Here is a 21,355-nt window from a genome sequence, read left to right on the forward strand (position 1 = left end):
TCCTTTGGGGGCCGTGTCAGGTGCTAACACAGCTCCAGACAGCAACCTGAGGTCCTGTACCCCTTGCTGCCTCTCACTCCACAGGCACCCAGTTCAGGCTACAGCACGGGACAAAGCTGATCATGGAGAAGAAACACAGAGATGATGGATGGTGGATTCTCCCTGGAGAACGGGGCACCCTTGCCTCAAACAAGGCACTCATACTCACCTTTTGGTCTTGGCTGTATGCCAGAATCCAATCCTCCTGTTTGGGGTGGAAAAGCAAGCTCTGGATGTAGAAATTCAGCCGGTATTTCTGATAGGTTGCTCCCTCATCTGAGCTGATCAATAAACTGCTCTCGATCTCAGGGTCCGTGAGTAACATGATCTGTAGGGGAAAAAAAAAAATGTTGGGGAAAAGTGACAACTGAAGTTAAACTTACAAATCTCTGAATCTTAAAAATGAGTGACAATTTTGACACGGGAGGAAAAAGGGACATACAAGGAACACCTAACCAAGCAGGGGACTCTGACTCTGTCAGTGTTGTTCTACTTTGACCCAAGGCCATAAGGGGATTTTCATTAAGGAATGAAGGAGGCAGGACAAATCGGAAGGGAGAGGAAACAGAAGACTGCATATTCTTTTCTTCTATAGTACTCCTGATTTTCCTTTGTTTTCCTAAGATTATTTCCTTAATCTGAAATATTGCCCGCTGTTTCCCTCTCCTCAACCCTCCTTCCTACTGTGTCTTGCTGACTTTACATTGGGGTGGGGGGAGGTGGATTAAAGAGCAAGACTTGTCACAGTCTGTCATGGGTAAAGTAGAAAGAAATGGAAAGAGGATGGATTTCACAGGGTTTTCTCACTTACCATAGCCCTCTTGTTCACGCCAACACCACCCCATGCCATCCCACTGTTAGAGTCATTTTCTGAGTCTAGCGTCACGGCCTGGGCTTTCTAAAGCCTTCTCTGAAAACTGTACAAAGGCCACTTAATCCCCATCTAACCCACGGTATCATTTACTTATTTATTTTATTTATTGTCTACATACCCTCTGCTAGAACACAAACTCCATGAGAATAGAGATCACTGATATTTCTTTACTTTTCTCCCCTACAGGTGTATTCCCAGCAGATAGAGCAAGTCCCAGAATATATAATATACTCAGTAAATAATTGTCAAATGAATGAATGAATGGAAAGAATTTTCAGAGCAGCCACGCAGACCTAGAAAGAAGCCCAGAACAGTGACAGCAAGTGTGAATGGCAGTTCCATGGCAAGAGCAGCTGGGCTCCTCCTCTGTCTTTTGCCTGTCCACCAGAGAACACGCCCTACGTGCGTAAAACTTCACAGCTGCGGATGCTGTGCGCTCCCTCCCTGGGATGGATCACCTTGGTCGGAGCGGTAATGAACAATCCACAATAGGAACATGGTAGAGAAGCTGCCCTGAATGCTGATTTTTACTCTCTCATTTTATGCCTCTAGGAATGTGTGATGAAGTACCTCATTCCTGACTCTCTGCGGGTCTCCTTTCACTCAAAGTGAGCACCTAATGCCTCCAGACAGGTGGCTTTACTGCTACCCACTGACTTCTTCCCCATCAACTTATTAATTGGCACTTTCTGAGAGTTTGGTTCAGAGAAGCATGAAAGATGTGCTTAATGTGTGGCTATACAGTGAGAAATCACTGCAGCCCGGGGTTTTTAAGATTACCAGCTGAGGATGCAGCAGTTCTAGGAAAAAGAGAGAGAGAGAGAGAGTGAAAGGAAGCATAAAACAGAGCCATGTCATAGAAGAGTGAAGTGCCAGGCAAACCCACAGAGATTCTGCAAGCATTTGGAGGCAATCATATTAAAACCCTGGCGTAGTTAATATCATCTTCAAGAGCGGTGCCCTGTCACGGCAGAAGCGACGTGAGGACTGCACGCCAGATCCACTCAGCCCAAAAGTGTTTATGCCATCCAGGGTGAATTTAAGGCTCCCTGCTGTTCTCTCAACCTCTCTTCCCGAAGAGGAGAGAAGGGACGTGGTACAGGGAGTGGATGCTGACCATTGGTGGCACTCCGGAAAAGACAGAAAGCACACACAGAATCAGGAGACTAATGGCTTCCCAACCCACCTTCCAGTGAAACCACTGTCCCCAACCACAAATCTGGACACAGTCATAGTTTTCTTGTCTTGCATTCACCATGCAGCTAGGGTTCCCTCACTGGATGGCTGACATGGAGCCATTCGGTAATCTGCTCAATACAAACTCACATGGCTTCATTAAAGTTTCTTGTATGTATTAGACAAGGATGTTTAGATGGCTCCTAAATTCACAAGTCTATGTCCCAGCGACTTCATATTTACTGGTGCTTAAAAGCTGTTTTTTCCAAATAACAAGTAAGTCATCAAACGATCGTATTGCTGTGCGCCTCCAACCACAATTAACAAAAATATACAACCAGTTTTTGCACTCCTGCCAAAAGTAATTTCCATAATAATATGAAGAGGCCCAATTTTAGAGAATCTATTGTCTCAGGCAAGGTGATTCCCTGCCTCTGATATTCTATTGCCCTGTTAATCAGAATATGTTTTCCTCTCTTTCCCAGTGTGCAGACCTTGCCACCTGCTTCTCCTGGCAGACCACTGCAGCAAAACAAAAACACTGGGTCTACGAAATATCCTCAAGTCATGCAGATTTTTATTTGTTATTTAAAATATTTTTGCTACTAATTTATGTTCTAAGTTATGATACTGTATAAGCTAATTCTGTATCAAGGTAATATTGAATAAAGGAGGAGGCTGAATAACGGAAATATTTTTCAAACACATGGCTACTTAAAACTGAATAAATGAAACTCCTGGCTTTCTGTGGCTGTTTTTCCTAGGTACTAAAATTGTGTAGACTAAAATCTCACCTTTTCTATACAGTACTCACCTGAAACCCTCTATTTGGGAATGTGACATTTTAGAAATGATACAAGATGCTAGGAAATGTGTCTTTATTACACAAACCTTCCAGTGGTTCTTCTTTCAGACCTCTGCTCAAATTCACTCAAAACAAATAGGTCAATTTGGGCCCATTTTTGTTCGGCCATTTTTTATGGCACAAAAAATTTTGTAAGAACAATAATAGAAATGAAAGTTAAAAATAAAAATTAAACTTCCCATGACACTATCCCTTCAATAAGCTAAACCATGTTTATACTTCCTTCTACTTTATCCACATCTACATACCATATCATAGATTGAGCTTTATATTCTGATATTTTAATTTAACACTATTGCCTATATTCAATTCTGACTGAATGACAAACACACAAATGTATGCACAGATTAATACATACCACTACATACAATGTATCACTTAATCACAACTTTCAATATAATTAGGTTACAATTAGTACAGCAGTTGAACCATAGAAAAGTAGTTAATAAATTATTGTTAGCTGAATAAGTCTTCAAATTAAAATGCTTTAGTAATTTTATTTCAAGTGGGTTGAGGTTTGTTCTGTCCTTTTGTAGGTTAATACAAATAATTGTTAGTAAGTAAATAAAGTATTTAAGCAAAATGTAAATGAAAAATGTTTAACCTATTTGAAAGAAACAATGTAAGTAATACATGTAATCCAATCTATAGACATAAATGATGCCATTTATAAATAAATATGTTCTATCTTCTTAAGAAGATATTGTACTGGGAAATATCAAAACGGCAACTTCAAGTTCATGAACACTCCTGAAAAATTAATAGATTAAACTCCTTAAACATGTCTAATGGTCACTGTCTTTGTTGGTTACCCTGGCTCTCTATCCACTCTGGCCCTTCATGTGACTTTGAATAAATGGTGTTTTGTTGTGTTTAATCCTCTGCATTCTGGAATATGATCTTCATGACATAATTTTAAGAGAATTTTGTAAAAGGCAGGAGTCCAACCTGCGAGGGGTCATTTTTTTCCCTAGCATACAGCTTAATAAATAGTAGAAGTCCATATATCTTTGTAAATGGACACACAGATGAAGGAGTGAATAGGTGAACCCTCTTCATCCCTGTGATACTGAGAGTCTGAGTCCTCTTAAATAAAGTCCTGCTGTTCTACTTGGAGACAAGGAGGGTGGAAACAAGGGGAAGAGTCTGTCTTTAATAGAAAAGTAATTATTCTCCATTCAGGTCAGCCTATGAGTGATTAGAACCAGTTCACCTATGCCTTGCAGGGTGTGCAGATGCTGCATTGATGACACCTGCAGATGAACTGTTTTCTATAGAAAGTCAATAATGGTGACAGAGGCTCACTGCCACCCAGCTCTGAGCAATCATTCATCATCCACTTCAAGAGAAGGAAGAAACTCTATTCGCTTTCCTTAATGGTACAAACGAACATGAAATGCAATTTATAGATTTCAAATAAGTCAGTTCTCACTTTTTTTTTGGCATTAGCCCTTCTGACAGCTTAGTGTTGTCAAAAATTAAATACATCTTCACTCTCTTTGACTTGATTCAGATTCAACATATGGCTACATGATGTAATCCTACAAAAGATTGGCTGGGAGAGTTCTGATTTTTCTAAGTTGGCCACTAGGAACATTCTTCCTAGAGAAATGTCACCACTATTTAGTTTTCCAGATTCCTTTCCTAGGTGTGTTGTTCTCCGAATTTCATCATTAATCTGGGGAAGTTAATCAGGGGAAGCTTTACTACCTATAGACATACATCTTTTTCCCAACATTTATTTGGTACTTAAACATAAAATGTTTATTTTACGTTATGTTCACTATTTGTCTTGCTCATTTGTCTACTCCTTGTCATCTGTGGACGGAAATTAAGAGGAGGTAATATACTAGGGATATCTCTCCTGATTTGCTACAGGCTTAACTCAAATCCAGATGGCAATATCACAGGTGCATAATAAATACTTTTCATATTGATAATGGAAACAACAAAGAAACATCGCAGTAGTGATAACTGGGCACTCCAGTTATCTAACCACTTTATCCAAACAAATATCTACCTAAAAACAGTATAAAAGACTATTTGCAAGCCTTTGGCTTCAATATTAAAAACAAATGAAGCAAAATGTAATCAGAGCAACTGAGTCACCTGCTGACCAATGTGGGAGAAAAGGTACCTATTCCAAGTGTGAGCTGAATACATATACTTCCCAGATGAACTGAGGGTGAGAAAAATGAGTCCTTATCTGTTGGCAACTGTTTAGAGGACAGTATTCGGGGAAGTTACACAGGATCCAAGGATGACCCATGAAAAGGATATCACTAACCTACAGACAATAGTGAGAAAAGGAGAGGAAAGTGAGTAAATAGAAGAAAGCTCAAATAAGTAGTCACTGATTAAAAAACATCTGCAGAAAGATAGACCCAGTGTGCAATCACTTGTGCTAAATGCTACTCCCAACCCCCCAAACTCAGTGAAGCTCACTTAATGTACCCTTCATCATCATTAACACAAAGTAGGGTCATTTGATACTAAGAGACCAAGAAAATGTTCGGGCAACAGACCATCTACTTTTGACATGAACATGGATTCAATGAAACTTCTAGGAAAATCTAATATTCTATTCTAGACTTTATTTCTTTGAGTGTGCTATTGAAACTCTTTTTTTTTTTTTTTTTAATGAGGGCCAAAAGACTTTGATTGTTTTTTTTTTTTGTTTGTTTGTTTTTTAGGGAAAAATAAAAGTAGTCAGGAAGAGTAAAATGTTTCAGTTCTTAACATGTCTCTTACTAGCCTTGTCAGAAAACCCTACTTATTATTATGTAGCATTTATGATAATTCGTTCAATACTCCTTTTACCCAACACTATAGAGCACACAGGAGAAGAGTAAGATTCACCAGTAATGACAACATATGGGTTTCATTCCTTGGAAGACACTCACACACACACACACACACACACACACACGCACACACACACACACACGCACGCACGCAAGCACAAGAAAAGACAAGAAAAAAGAAAGTTTATAGAAGATTTCTTCTCATTTTTATTGGAATTACTGAACAAAACCCTTTCTTGCATCAACTTAGAGAATCTTAAAACTAAAAACACCACTTCACTTTGAGACTCTTCTTCCACAAGGAAACATATACCCACATGTACAAGTGGGTTGATCTTCAGAACTGCCCATGTAGCTCATGAACTATAGACTTGTTTTCCATGAGAAGAACAGTGACAAAATCCTAAACCTGACCCCAGTCCATGTTGCCATGGATGTGTGCGCATCCTCAGAAAAGACAGTGTGTTTAGTGAAGGTTTTTCTTACCATTAGAAAAAGGAAAAACAAACCATAGATATATACTAGAGTCAAAGTCAGATTTGAGTGTCACCCCTGCTATATATTGGTTATGCCACTTTGAAGGGCTCATAGCTCATGTAATCTTTTCATGATCCTCAGTTTCCTCACTGAGGGTAGTGATACTATAAAGTACATTTACTGAGCATCTGTTGTGTACCAGGCACTCCACTAAATCTTTAAAATGTTACTGCATTAACTTGTTAAAAAAATCTTCAGGTAGATATTGTGTCTATTGCATAGTTGAGGAAACAAGGTTTAGAGTAAGGTGGTAATTTGCTCAAAGTCACGCGTGTGGTCATGTCATCAGTGGTAAAGCTACCCATGGCATCCTCTGCCTACGTCTGTGTGAAGATCAGATCACTGTGTGAGAGCAATGCTGAATTTTGTGCAGATGTTACTATTATGATTTCGCAAAGGATGGCGGATTTAGCACTACGTGTTCTGCTAGAATGTGATAGTTGAATTCTGACAGAGAGAGAGAGAGAGAGAGAGAGGAAGAGTGGGGGGAGAAATTGGGGAGGGAGAGAGAGAGAGAGAGGAAGAGTGGGGGGAGAAATTGGGGAGGGAGAGAGAGAGAGAGAGAGGAAGAGTGGGGGGAGAAATTGGGGAGGGAGAGAGAGAGAGAGGCCTTGTATTATAATTATCTCATGAAAGTACTAAGATGGTAAAGAGGAAGGCGATAAAAGGCTAGAAGCTAGATAATGGAGATTCTCAATAACAAGATAATTGCTAAGATATTCTTGAAGAAATAAATATTTTTGGCTTTAAATATAAATATATGGAATCCAAATGCTCAGTTCTGTTTCACACTCAGATTGTTCACAATGGTCCTGGCCTCCTTTTCTTTATCCTTCTACCATCATTCCTCCGGAAGACTGGTGTTTGAGCTTTATTATAAGGGTGGGTGAGGCCTGGGCAAAAGGCTCTGATATAATGACAGTATAGGGAGAGAAATAAACATTTCCCCATAAGCTTGTTCTGAACTGTATATTAAAGCCAATCAGAATCAATACCATGTAACTGTTGGCCTCATAAACTGATCCTGTATCTAATTGGCATCTAAAATATGAACTCATTTTGCCAGAGAAGTGGTTAACATCATATTAAGGGGATAATAGAAAATATGGAATACTTATTAATGCTTAGCACTGTGTCATCTGGTTTTTAAAAATGGCATTTTAGAGTAAAGGAATGATGTACAAATATGAGAGATATTTTTATTATTGCAGTTACTATGGAGACTGATCAAATACCATGAGACTATTTGAGCTGTCTTAAAAATCCCTGCATTATTCCATAGCCACTGCTCAAACTCAATCAGAACACACTCCCATAGTCATTACAAGTCCCAAAGTAAATTCTCTTTTAAATCCCCAAAGATCTATAAATGCCAAAAGGTTACATCATTTTAAAATGTTAGATCCTATCAGAAGGAGCCGAGATACTGTGAGAAACAGACATTCATCTTCTTTGCTCATGGGAAACTTTACAAAAATGATGTTCATTTAATGATAAGAAATCTCTTTATTCCACTAGAAATGATAAAGGAGAGGATGTGGGGAGGAAGAGAACCAACAAAAGAGAAGCCATCAGTATGTTTTAACACTGATTTAGGTGAGGGACACAGCATTTTTGGTAAAATCTCTAAGTTGTACGTTTGATTGGAGAGTTTGAATAACTGTCAAGTTGAAAGTCAGAAAAATGAATAGAAGATCCCATAGAAATGAATTCATTCCAGAAATCAGTGAACAGAACGTACTCACATTCCTCATTCTTTGCTGTACTTGTAGCATCATCCTGACAAGTGTGTTTCAGTTTTACTTATATTAATGCTTCATGGTGAATGGGCAAATATAGCAGGGTGTACAGGGGAAGATTAACGAAGCCTCAGCAACACGGGACCTTACTAATGTATTTGGCTATTAAAGTTTTCCTAAGAAGGCGATGGAGACCACCAGGGGTTTCTCTCAAACAGGATCTGCAGGTTATTGAAGCAAGAATCGCCCCAGCCTCTCACGGCAGCGCTCTCAGGAAGATGGAGCTGGAGTGGATCCTCCAGGAAGAAGTAACTCCTGTTAGCAAGGAGATCTGTATCATGCAAAAATTCCCTTCATTCTTCAAGTGTTTAATGACAGACATGGATGATCCCAAGTTGTTTTTGAGAGGCAGAAAATGGCAAATGTGCTTAATAGACATACCTCTGAGTATAATTCCATTATAACTGCTGCCTTTCCCCTCTCTTTTCTTCTTTTCCTTCAGTCAAAGCAGGTGCTATTGGACTTGCAGTGTTTTTAAGATGATTTTTCAAGATCTTATTTTCTAGGCAGTTCTATATCTGGGCTAATTCCATGTCAAAATGTACCATATTTTTCTAACTATAAGACGCACCTGACCATAAGACACACCTAGATTTAAAGGAGGAAAACAAGAAAAAAAATTTGAACTGAATGGTATACTAAAATATTTAATAAAATATAACAGAATAATATTTCAAGCACGTAAAGTGAACAGCAGTCAACAGCGGCATGAAGAACCATCATCACTGTCATTAACAAATGAGGAGAGACTTTAAGGTTCAAGTACTCTTCTAGTTTTCTGGGAAGCCAAGAGCTCATCATCACTAGTGTTAGAATTTATGAAGCTCAGTTGCTCACAATCACTGGTATCACTTTCTTCGCTATCTTCATACTAACCAGACGCCCTGAGATTCAGCAGTAAAGTGGAACATTTAAGTGTCCCCAGGGGTTTCGCATGGGTCCATCATTTCCTCTTCTAACAGCCGTTGCCACTGCTGACAGTATCAGGTAATACACATCACGGTCTGTGACGCAATATTTGCTCCATAAGATGCACAGACATTTCCCTCCACTTTTGGGGGGAAAAAAAGTGTGTCTTATGGAGTGAAAAATAAGGTATATCTCAGAAGCAGCTGGATTGGTATCCTGTATTAAAGAGGAAGGACCTTTGTTAACTTACCTATTGTTATGCAAAACTACCCAAGACACGGTGACTTTAGACCATTTGTTTTGTTCATGGTTCTGTGGGTCAGGAACTGGAGAAGAGCTCAGCTGGGTAGGTGGTTTCAAGTCCACATAATGTCACTGTGGTGGCTGGAGCTGGAGGTTCCACCTCTAAGACGACTTCTTCATTCATGTATTGGCCTTAGTATCTCCCTTTCTCTCTACATGGAATCCCATCTTGCAGTCCCTCTCCGTGAGGCCTGAACACATAGCATCACAGTTTCATGGCAGTTGGATTCCTTGATTGGTGGCTGCTTTGCTCCAGTGTGAGTGCCCCAAGAGAAGGATTTTAAGGGACTCAAGTGGAAGCTACCAGGCTTTTATGACCTGTCTTCAGAAGTCCCAGAGCATGCATCCATTTTGCAGCATTTTATTGATGAAATAAGTCACTGATTCTCGGCTAGACTGAAAGGGAGGAGAAAAATTGACTCCATCTCTGAAGGACACACACACACACACACACACACACACATGGCAAGATTGATGGCAGCTGCTGTCAATTCTGTGGAGCTAATGACCACAATTTTCTGTACAATTTGTCACTTATAACTAAAAGGGGGATATGACTTAAACACTTATTATTTTATATTCAATATGAATAGCAAGGTCTTGTCACAATCATAACTTATCTGAAATACAGATAACTTGAGGTTATCAAATTTCTCATTGGGTTCCAGCTATGAAATAGCTGTTATCTTAAACCTTTGAAAGCTATAAATTCCTAATTTGTTATCAATTCAAGGTGAATATTTATTGAAGACCAAATGACCTTTATTTTTAGTCAGTCTCAGAGACATCAAGAGACCCAAAGTCAAGAAAGTCTAGTCTGTGGATTTTCAGGATGTATAAATTAACCAGTTAAATTAGAGAAGGGTAGATCTGTTAAATGTCCATTAAAGTGTACATAACTAACTCTTCAAAAAAAGAGCCCATCATTTAACGTAGGATGTGACATAAAAAATGGGTTTCTTAAGAGCAAAACAGTCCTTATCCCTTTATGTTCATAACAAAAGCACCAATATCAATTACAACATAACCTAGCAATTCAAAACAGAATATTTATTGTTCTCACAGACCTTAAAATAAATCAACTGACATGTAGGTAGCCTTGGGTCAACAAACCAACAAAAGATCATCTGGGTCCAAGGGTGAATGGATGGTGTTTAATTGTGTCCCAGAAACAAATAGCAAGTTTGATTGTTATGCTCAGGACAGTGTAAAACCATCCAAATTTTTTATTTTAAATTTCATGCTTTATATGTATCTTTCTATTATGCCAACACTATAAAATACTCATCTGCCCCAAGTTACTAACAACAAGGAATCCAAATTTGGGAAAATAACCATAAAATCAGATTTCCTGAGTTCAGAGGTATTTCTCAGCACTCTGATTAAAAAAGATTTCAAAAAGAACAAAAATTTGCCTTCATAGAACATTTGCGAACAGCATGATCCTTTATGTGTTCAGGTTAACATCTTTTATTTATCCAAACACAATTGCTCAGTAGTTAGCATCCTTAATCAGAATGATTCCTAAATAAGGTGCTATCATGCAACTCAACTATAAAAGTATCACCTATTTTGTGACTGTACAAAAGCCTTCTGAAACCTAGATTCATATTCACAATGGGTTAAATATGTCTATAAAGATACTATCACTTACAAAAACACTGTCACTTACAAATTGACTGATCTTTATTTAGAAGCTGCTTTGACCAAATGAGAGACAGTTCGTAGACATTTTGGCCTTCTCTGAATGGATCACAGACAAGGTGAACATATATCATATTTTGTCCTGGGAAGTCCTGGTTTATACCCACTGCACTATCATAAATATTATTATGACACAAATATGTATGCCTTGGATGATAAATTATATGGTCATCCCAGTGAGAGGAAGTTTTCTGAATCTTGTGACCTTACAGAATTTATCTCAAAAGTAAATTTTCCAGGTAACTGAGTCAATTTTTGAAAATACTGACCATATTTAATGACAGAAAAAATTCCTCAAACTGCTGGATAGACTAACATCTTCCTTAACAGAATATACCAGATAATCATTTACCTTTCCCTGAAACTAAGAATCATGAAAATATAACTCAATTAATTATTTTTACTACAGAATAGCAATGCTTTCTGGAGTTACTGAAGTGTACTGAGCTATTCCCTGAAAAGCAAATAGCTTTCATAGTTCAAATCATTCTTTTTATCCCAGTCTTCACCTCCATACCTTTCCACTCTGAGAGAGGCTCCTATTAATATGATAGAAACTTTTCTTCCATATTTAACCTAAATAATTTCTACTGATATATTTTATTAAATTAAGAAAATATATTCAAATTAAACCCTATCCTATGACAAATGTATGCTTTCTAGAAAGGTATCTTGAGCACCAAATGAAGCCTCACCTGTAAAACACTGAGTAGCTTCTCGGTTCTTAGACATTTTAGACTTTCACTTGTGTGGATCAGCCTATCATACTGCAAGTTCTCCTTGAGAGCCCCAGTCAATCATGACCTTGTCCTCCAAAGACCATACTTGTGTCAGGCTAAAGCTTAGTCTTGCCACTGGAGAGCCCCTTAACCTGGCTCTGCCTCAGTTCACAAACACCTGGTTCCAGACCTTCAAATTAGAATAAAAGGATGAAGATTGCTCCTGGTGTGCAAGTTTTTTTTCTTTCTTTCTTCACTTGAGGATGTGTTTTTATTGACTTTAGAGAGAGAGGAAGGGGAAGAGAGGGAGGGGGGAAGGAGAGAGAAAGAGGCAGGCAGACAGACAGAGAGACAGACAAACATCTATGTGAGAAAGAAACATCGATCAGTTGCCTCCAGTGTGCGCCCCAACTGGGGATTGAACCTGCAACCTAGGTACATGCCCTGACCAGGAATCAAACTTTTAACCTTTTAGTGTATGAGATGATGTTCCAACCAAGCCACCTGGCCAGGGATGGTATGCAAGCTTTTAAGCTGCTTGGCAGGTTTTGGAATGTCTATGCCAATGATACAATAATTTTCTTGCTTTTAAATTATGCACCTAATTTGTTTAAAATTTAGTATTTTTTCAAATATGAGCAATAATTAATATGCATTCATTAAATAAAAATTTGGAAAATACCCCCCCCTAAGAAAGTAGAGTACTTCTAAAAAAGAGAAAGAGGGCAATAAGTTAGAAATCTGTTTGAAAAAATGACAGAAAACTTCCCTAATTTGGTGAAGGAAATAGACATACAGGAAGCACACTCCCAAACAAGATGAACCCAAAGAGGCCCACACTAAGACACATCATAACTAAAATAAAGGTTAAAGACAAAGAGAAAATCTTAAAAGCCGTAAGAATAAAGTAGTTACCTACAAGGTAGCACCCATAAGAATGTCAGCTGATTTCTCAAAAGAAATTTTGCAGGCAAGAAGGGACTGGCAGGAAATATTCAAAGTTATAAAAATCAAGGACCTACCACCAAGATTACTCTACCCAGCAAAGCTATCATTTAAAACCGAAAGACAGATAAAAAAGGCTTTCCAGAAATGAAGAGGCTAAAGGAGTTCATCACCACCAAACCAGTATTATATGTTAAAGGGGAGGAGGAGGAGGAGGAGAAGGAGGAAAAGGAGAAAGAAGAAGGGGAGGAGAAGAATATGAAAATAAAATGGCAATAAATACATATCTATCAACAACTGATTCTGAAAACATAAAATAAACAAACAAGCAGAGCAGAAACAGAATCATAGATATAGAGAACATTTTGATAGTTGCCAGATGGGAGGGGCGTTGGGGTGATGGGTGAAAAGGTGAAGGGATCAAGAAGTACAAGTTGGTAGTTACAGAATAGTTACAGGGATGTAAGGTACAGCACAGGGAACAGAATAGCCAAAGAACATATATATGCAAGGCCCATGAACATGATCAATGGTGTGGGAATTGCATGAGGGAGTGCAGTGGCTGGTAGAGAGTGGCAAAGGGGGGAAAACTGGGACATCTGTAATATCCTAAACAGTGAAAAAGAAAAATCTCTCAAATATCACAGTGCAGAGATGATTACCACCAACATTTTGAAGTTTGCTTTCCCAATCTTTGTTTCTATGAATATATTGGTACACATATATTCATAAATGTTTGTGTATGGGGGATAGGAAGGAGGGAAGGGTGGGGGGAGAGAGGGAGAGAGAGAGAGAGAGAGAGAGAGAGAGAGAGAGAGAGAGAGAGAGAGAGAGGTTGAGAGAGACCGAGACTGATTTATATAGCAAGAGAGTACCACATGATACTTTCTGCTTTTGAACCTGCTTTCTCCCTACTTTAAAATTATATTGTAAGCATTTTACAGGCTGTTAAATATTCTTTTATGCTATTTTTATTGGCTATGCTGTATTTGATTGTATGAATAAGCCACTGTGTAATTAGCCCCTTATTAAAAGGCTTTCAAATTTCACTAATACGTATAATCTTATGACCTAATGTAGATTAATAGTTCTGTACCTCAATTATTATTTCTTCAAGTAATTTCCTTGAAGTGAATTTATGGCTCAAAGTTTACATATTTTGTAACCCTATCTGATGCATATGACAAAAAGAGGGCACTACTACAGAGTTCCTTGGCAGGGAGTTGGGAAGCACCTATCACCAACACTAGGCTTTATTCTCCCTCTTTTTATTTTTATAACCTTCCAAACTGACTGGGGAAATAGGTATATTTTGGTTCAATATGCATTATTAATAATAGTGAATTTTGCTCTCCTTCCTCCCTTTTTTCCTTTTGTCATTTGTGTTTAGTCATTTAAATATTCTCATTTGGTAGATTGCCAGTTCTTTGTTTTTCTTTATTTTAAATTATGATTTCTTTTTTTCTTCCTGATTTTTATAAATTGCCATTCCTACATCATAATCTATTTATAACAGTGTGTTTACGTACATTTTCCATCTTCATTTAAAAAAGCAATAAAGTATTCTACACAATAAAGTATATATACAAACACATAGGGGACCCCCAGAGAGTATTTCAGGTTTAAAGACAGTAAAATAATCAGAAACTCCAAACTTTATAAAACTTCAATAATTGTGTTCCCTGAATAAAGGAGCTGAATAAAAAAAAAGTTATTTCTCCTTTTTTGACTGTCATCAATTCATAGCCAGATCTTTCATGTTACCCGTTTATCATAAATTGTACTCTGTAAGCTGTTAAAAAAATAGTCCACTGTACATAAAGAAACTCCTTGACTTTGTTAAACTACTAGTTAAGAAGATGTTATATATACATGACATTTTTATTTAGAAATTATACAGCACTTTAAAATGTTAATTAAGATATTCTAGCTGGAAATTAACGCAAACTTCAAGGGAGAAAAATTAGACAGGAAGGGAGGGGCATCATGATTTCTCCAAGATAATTCCAGAACATTTTTGGCATTTCTATGATTCATAACCAAGAACCTAGTTTCAGGTTTGCATTCTATTGGGTTAGTCAAAAGTCTGTTTAGTTTTTTCCATAAAATAAAAGACACATTTTTCTTTTTCACCAATAACTATTGATTTGGGTATTTTGAGTATGTCGGCTACCTCCTGCATGGTAGAACATCAAACAGTGATTGTTCTCTATTAATGTACCAATTTGATCACTCTCCATTTCTAAATCTCCAGCATGAAACTTCATAAACCACTTTTGACACATTCAACCAGTCATAGCACCTTCTCCACACACTGCACAAATATTTTTTTGTGTGGGTTTCAGTTGTGTTTTTACTTTTTTTGAAATAATAAAGCATAACATGCAAAAATGTTGCATATTTTCTTCCATCATCAATACTAAAATGGCTGCACAAAAATTCCCTAATGTCAATGTTTTCTTTTTTTAAATGCACGCTAATATGACAGCTGTCACAATACCATCTAACAAAATTGTTTCAAATGACGTTAAATACAACCAAGCACTATTAGAGCCATCTTACTGAAAAACAAAATAAAACAAAAAAACTTTTTGGTCAACCCAATAAAAGTCAGACAACATGATAAGCAGGTCTTTTAACCAGTAAGCATGGGCTTGGAGTGGTTATTAACCAATACATTTAAGTTTGTCTAGAACACAAGGGAAAGTGTAAACAAAATAGAATTTCCCCTCTGATACAATTGCACTAAATGCGATCTTATAATCTGTCTTATCTACAGGATAGTTCAATAAACTTATAGAAGTATCCTCAAAATTAAAATTTTTACCATCCCCATTTTTAGTCATTCTGAGCACACATAGAAAAATACGAGTTTGGGGGGGGGTGTAGAGCAATTTTTCATTCTTTATGGGTTGGCCAGATGTTCATCATTCAACCATTCATTTCTACTTTTTTCCCCTCTAATTTATTTAAGTAATTTTAGGCACTAAGTGATAGCTACTGTGCTTAAGACTGAATATTAAATGATGAATGAGACACTGAATGCCTTACTAGCCTGTGAAATGATTCTTCTACAACCAGCTCCTACAGAGAGGAGAGAAAATTCTGTGGAACAAGTACAGCTGTACAGGTAATAATGCATACAAAGTATTGTGAGAACAACATTCCTGTTGTTGGAATGAGGGAAGACAGCCAGAGAACACCAAACACTCAACTGAGTTTTGAAGGATGTGGAGGTGTTTGATAGAAGGACAGGGGAGATTTCATGGTGGAGAAGTTAACACGTGCAAGGACAGAGAAGTGTGAACACACATGACATGTTCAGGGAAGAGCAAGTTCCTTAGGATGGCAGAAGCTAGGAGAAGGAGTCTACTGCGGAAGGAGCTTCACTAGTGATGTGAAGGGGTTTTGACTTAAGTAGCAAGAGAACCTATTTATTCAGAGCCATACATACAGATTCACAATTTTAAAGCAGAGGATAGAAAGACTATAACTCACTTAGAATAATCACTTTTCACTTTGGGGATAATACGGAGTATGGATTAAAGAGAAGAGAATGTGGAGGTGGGGAGCTTCTTAAGGCATTATTGCAATGATTCAGGTAAGAGAAGTGTGTCAGAGAAACACAATCTTAGATCTACTAAAATATCCCTAAGCTGGACAGTTAAGCATTACTAGAACTCTAATCCACTGGGATTCCAATCATACTTTATAGTTACTTCCAGCCACATTTATAAGTACTGGAGATTCTTGAAAAAGATTGTTCAGAAGCACACCACTCAGGAAATTACAACTGAGTCTGACAATCAACACTCTTGAAGGATCTAACAGGAGGGGAGAATAAAGAAAACATATGTCTCCCCAATATAACACTTGCCAATGTAAATGAGCATATGCGCCTTGTCAATGTTCAACAAATTCCTCAAGCTACAGAAGATGGAACTGCACAAAGGAAGCCATCAGGATAAAAAGAAGCATTTCCGTTGGAGACGTTTTTCCTTGGACAAGAGTACAGTGAAGTGCTGTGGTTAAAACCTCATGGTCCACAGGCTGACTTTGACCAGAACCCAAGTTCTGTTCGAGGTAGAAAATAGTGGCCCCGTGAGCACTGCTGGTTTTCCAATAATGTCCAGACTTACTGGGACCATATTCCCATAGAGTCGTATTGAACAAGAACTTCAGGACTGCTATCCTCTCTAGAGAGAGGTCCTATGTTTTCCAGTTTACTGCAACCCACACATCCTCCATTGTCTTCTCAACACTGAACACTGGATTCTGTTGGCATTTGTCATTAATGTAAAAAAAAAAAAAAAACAGCATAAATTCAGAACTAAACCAAAAGTATTATATCATTGTCACTGTTCAAAATGGGACAACAAACAACAGATTACGAGGACAGAGAACATCTCAGACAGTGGAGTTATTCCTCATTTCCCTCAATTCATATGTTCTCTTTCCTTTTTATTTCTCGTGAAATAAAGTGCCTATGCCCAAAGAATCCCTAGTCACATCTATAATCACCTGTGCAAGCCAACAGGTATTTGAATTGAGACTCATACAGGAGCTAAGGACAGAGACTTAACTTTGAGTCCTAGTTCAGTTTATTACTAGTCATGTGACCTTGGGTAATCACTTATTATGCCTGGCACTTTATTTCCAAGGCTATGATGGGGCTTAAAATGCCCATTTCTCAGAGAAGGTATTTGTGATGATGAAATGGAGCCAAATCACTGAACACAGAATTCCTAAGTGAAGTTGATATTTACAACATTATAAAGATTCAAAACTCAAGGAAGTTCAAGAATACTACAATAAAGAAAAAAAATTTTAAGTTTCCTTTTGTTTGCTAAAGTCTCTGAAAAGCACATTTTGAAGCAAAAAGTAGGAGAAATATTTGTAACATTTGCCCCATGAATTTGAAGACAAAACCTGACTTCATTCTTGGAACTTCTGAAGAACTAGGACTCCAAGGAACATACTTTGGGAACTACCAGCTGACTCTCTATGTCGCTGACTCAGAGGAGAGATGCAACATCTGTAGACTTTTTGTGGCTTTAGATGAATCTCATTACTTTCAACACTGTAGGTGAGAACAAGGTAGAAAATAATAAGAGTGGAGACAGTAGGGACAGACCAGGTGATGTTGTCACTGGCTACATGTGTGGAAAGAAACTCTGGCACTGATGATCCTTCATGCTTGGAGAGGTAACCAAATCTGCATTTATCCTGAACCTTTTTCTGTTATCTTTGGCATTTATGGGAAGCAAGATGTTTGCTACAACTATAGGACTAGGAAAAAGATCCAGTGTTCTAACATAATTGTTCTGTGGAGGTGGGGAAACTGCTTAAGGGGCACTTGGGGGAAGGCAGTGGGCAGTGGAGTGGGGAAATGGGTCCATTTCTGCCACTGTCTAATTTGGGAGCATTGGGAAAGTGACTAAACCTCTCTGAGCCTGAATTTCAGCCTTTTAAAGTGTTCAGTTGGAACAAAAATGTAGTTTCTACTGTCTCTTTCAGCTCAAACTGCATATAGTTTTTCTGGGGTAAAATATAAATTCTAGTGAGGTTACAGACAGATCAAATGTTATCGAATAAAATTTGATATACCTCTAACATTATTTTTCATTTTTAATTGATCTTGGCACATGATTCTGCCATTTGAGTTTTAAGTTTTGCCCTAACTTAGCAGAATGTACAAGGAACACAGGTTATGTAAAAGCAGTCTGTGCTGTTTTTTTGTGTCAAGTGAGGAATTTCTTAATTTACATGTTGGCAGTTCAGATTTTCTGAAATCAAGGTAAAAAACTATGATAACAAGGACAGCAGAAAGAACATTTGTGCTAAATGGAAGCTTTAAATTATAGAAATGTCAACATGTTTCCAATTCTAAAATTGCAAATTTTCAAGAAGATGTAGATCTTCTTGGCATACTACATTTCTCAATCGTCTCTTTATCAAATTTGTTTTTTCCCTGAAGGTAAATTCTTCTAGTGCTGCATTATACCCATACACTCATCCCACCGAAGATCATTTGCCAATGATACCTCTAAGATTATATTGACTTCTCTGAGCTAAAATATAAAGGTCACTTTGTTTAAAGCTCAGCCCTGGGGCTAAATATCTTTATTCTCTTTTCCTGGAGAAAAGGGGAAAGGGAAGGAGGGAGAGAGATAGAGGGAATAGGAGAGAGAGAAAGTGGGGGGGGGGGCAGGCTTGGGAAATGGACATTTTTACTGATTAATTCATCAGAAACTGAGTTCCCTGGATACTAACAAAATTTAAATGGACTCATCTATAGTTGAATCAGTTTCCACTTCAAACCACGAATAAAGCTCACATAAAAGAGATAGCACCCTTTTCTCATCGGAAAACCACCTTTTTTCTCACTGATCTATCATCTCGATGCCAAGAGATTTGCTAAGATTATCTGTCGGGAAAAACAGTGCCATTGTGCTCTGGCTCTTTTGTCTGCATCTAGTTCATCAAACACCTCTGAGCATTTTGGAATTCGCAGGCAATAGAATCCTACCCAAATTCCCATTTTTCAAATACATCACTTTAAGATGTTTTGCTCTAAGATTGACAAGTAAACTGCACGATGCTGCTAACTCTTGGGAATCTTGACCTGAAAAGTGCCTCATCTTTTCAAGTTCACGGCACCTATACTTAGGCAATTTTCATGAAATCTGCACAAAATTTTGTCTAAGTTCTGAATACAACCCTTTCCAATTCAGTCTCTTGCTGAGGAGGTCTCAGGCTGTGCCAAAATATGGGGAAAAACAAAAGAAAGAACCAAACAGCCAGGTGCATCCATGAATTTTTAAAGCAGGTCTGCTGAACAAATATGCAAAACAAACCCCCTCCAACCACCCTTGGGGTAGAACATCAATTTGAATATTATCCAGTATCATCTCTACGATGTGGCTCCATCAGCCCCAGACAGATGGCCAATTTGCTTTTACCATATACTGGACCACACAGCCCGGTGCTCCCAGGTGATGGCTTCTGTGGGCTGGGGTTCTGACTGAGGTGTCAGGGCACCCAGAAAATGGTTCATTGCTTGAGTGGCACATGGATGTAGAAAGTAAAGCTAAGCACACAATCTTCCAAAATATGTACTAAAAAAAAAAGAAAAAAGAAGTAGGCAAAGATCAACCAACAAAGTAAAGCTATCTGAAACAAAAAGTTCACTTGAACTTTCTTTGAAATAGGAGGTACCATTTCTTAGGGTTCTAAAAGGTGAATTGCCTCTGTCACTTTATACTTCCATTTCCTGCCAGGAAGCCTTGGATCCTTACATGCAGGCAAAGATCTGTATGACTGAAGGCAGAACTATTGCATGTATTTCCACAAACATAACGTTGTGCTGAAGGGATTGAACAGGGCCTATTACAGGGAATCAGAATCGCCTGCCCGTTCTATCTGCTGCAACTTAGATGAAGTTTCTGAGTTGATGCAGCATCATGAATGTTGTCTCATTTGTGATAGAGCTACATAACAACCGTAAGCCACAGCTCCACTCTCTCAAGCAAGAAATGGCAGCCTATTAGTAAATAATTAAGTGCCTAAGTAGGTCTCACCTACCATATTAGGTCAATACTCCCTTCCATTTTGAAAACTAAAAAGGTATTCCCCAGACAACACTTACATGAAGCAAACATATACAAGACTTCCTAAAGGTTGGTATCTCTCTCTTCCAGAACATTTCCAGGATTAGAAACAAAACCATATACAAGGGGTTAGTATGTCTACATGTTGTAGGTCACCAATGAACTACCAACACCACAGACTGAAGGACCTAAAAGTACCTAGGTTATAGGTCAGTCTTGAGAAGAAACAGGAAACTTCCCCTGCCCTCAGCAGGCTGGGTTAGAGGACTTTCCTCTGCCCTTTACAAGTACACTGGATGTAATGTTATCCCCAAACCAATGACTCAATGTTGCTTTTGTTTATTTGTGTGTCTCCTCTACCAAACTGTAGTGTCCATAGAAGACACAGAATCTTTCATCTTCCTCTAGAGCCTTCTGCCTACTAAGTTGTTAATCAATATTTGATGATAGAATGAATAGAGACAGGTTTTTAAAAATATATTTTAGGATTATTTATTCAGAAATTAACTCATTAGGTGTTTAGATGAGCACTTGATATTCATATATTATTATACAATAAATGTGCCATTATTCATCATTTTAAGGAGAGCAGTTGAGACTAAGAAAGAAAGGGAAAGATGATAAGGAAGTAGAATAGGGAAGAAAGAAAAGAGAAGGAAGGAAGGAGAAAGAAAGTCTCCAAATAGCATTATCTGGGGCATTAAACTAAAATCCTGTATATGCTTTATATATTAAGAATAGTCTATACATTTGAATTTTACTAATTCACAAAATAGCATATGAATAACAATCACTTAATAGCCCTCACTTTGTGCTAGGACCTGTTCTAAGAACCTTACATACATTAACTCATGTATGCCTATAATTCTATCAGTCAGTTACTATTATCATTATCAGTTTATAAATTAATGCACTGAGGAACAGAGAGGTTAAGCGAGCAGCCCAAAATCACACAGCTGCTATTAGCAATACCATTTTACAAATTAATACACTGAAGTCACAACAAGATTAAGTGGCCAGCCCAAGACTGCCATACAAATAATAATGTAAACAGTTTAGCTGCAGAATCAA

The 21,355-nt window shown here is 37.9% G+C and overlaps 1 protein-coding gene across 4 annotated transcripts in view; it reads right to left on the reverse strand.

The window, feature by feature from the left end:
• SORCS1 (sortilin related VPS10 domain containing receptor 1) overlaps positions 1-21,355 on the reverse strand; it is a 504,897-nt gene that overhangs the window by 179,813 nt on the left and 303,729 nt on the right. For all 4 annotated transcript variants that reach the window (XM_090278555.1, XM_090278558.1, XM_090278556.1 and 1 more), the window contains exon 4: positions 209-367. In XM_090278555.1, the coding sequence (XP_090134681.1) occupies positions 209-367 (159 nt within the window). The remainder of the gene's footprint in view (positions 1-208; positions 368-21,355) is intronic.

This window comes from Furipterus horrens, unplaced genomic scaffold (assembly GCF_987537825.1).
Source record: "Furipterus horrens unplaced genomic scaffold, mFurHor1.1.pri manual_scaffold_5, whole genome shotgun sequence".
Lineage (NCBI taxonomy): Eukaryota > Metazoa > Chordata > Mammalia > Chiroptera > Furipteridae > Furipterus > Furipterus horrens.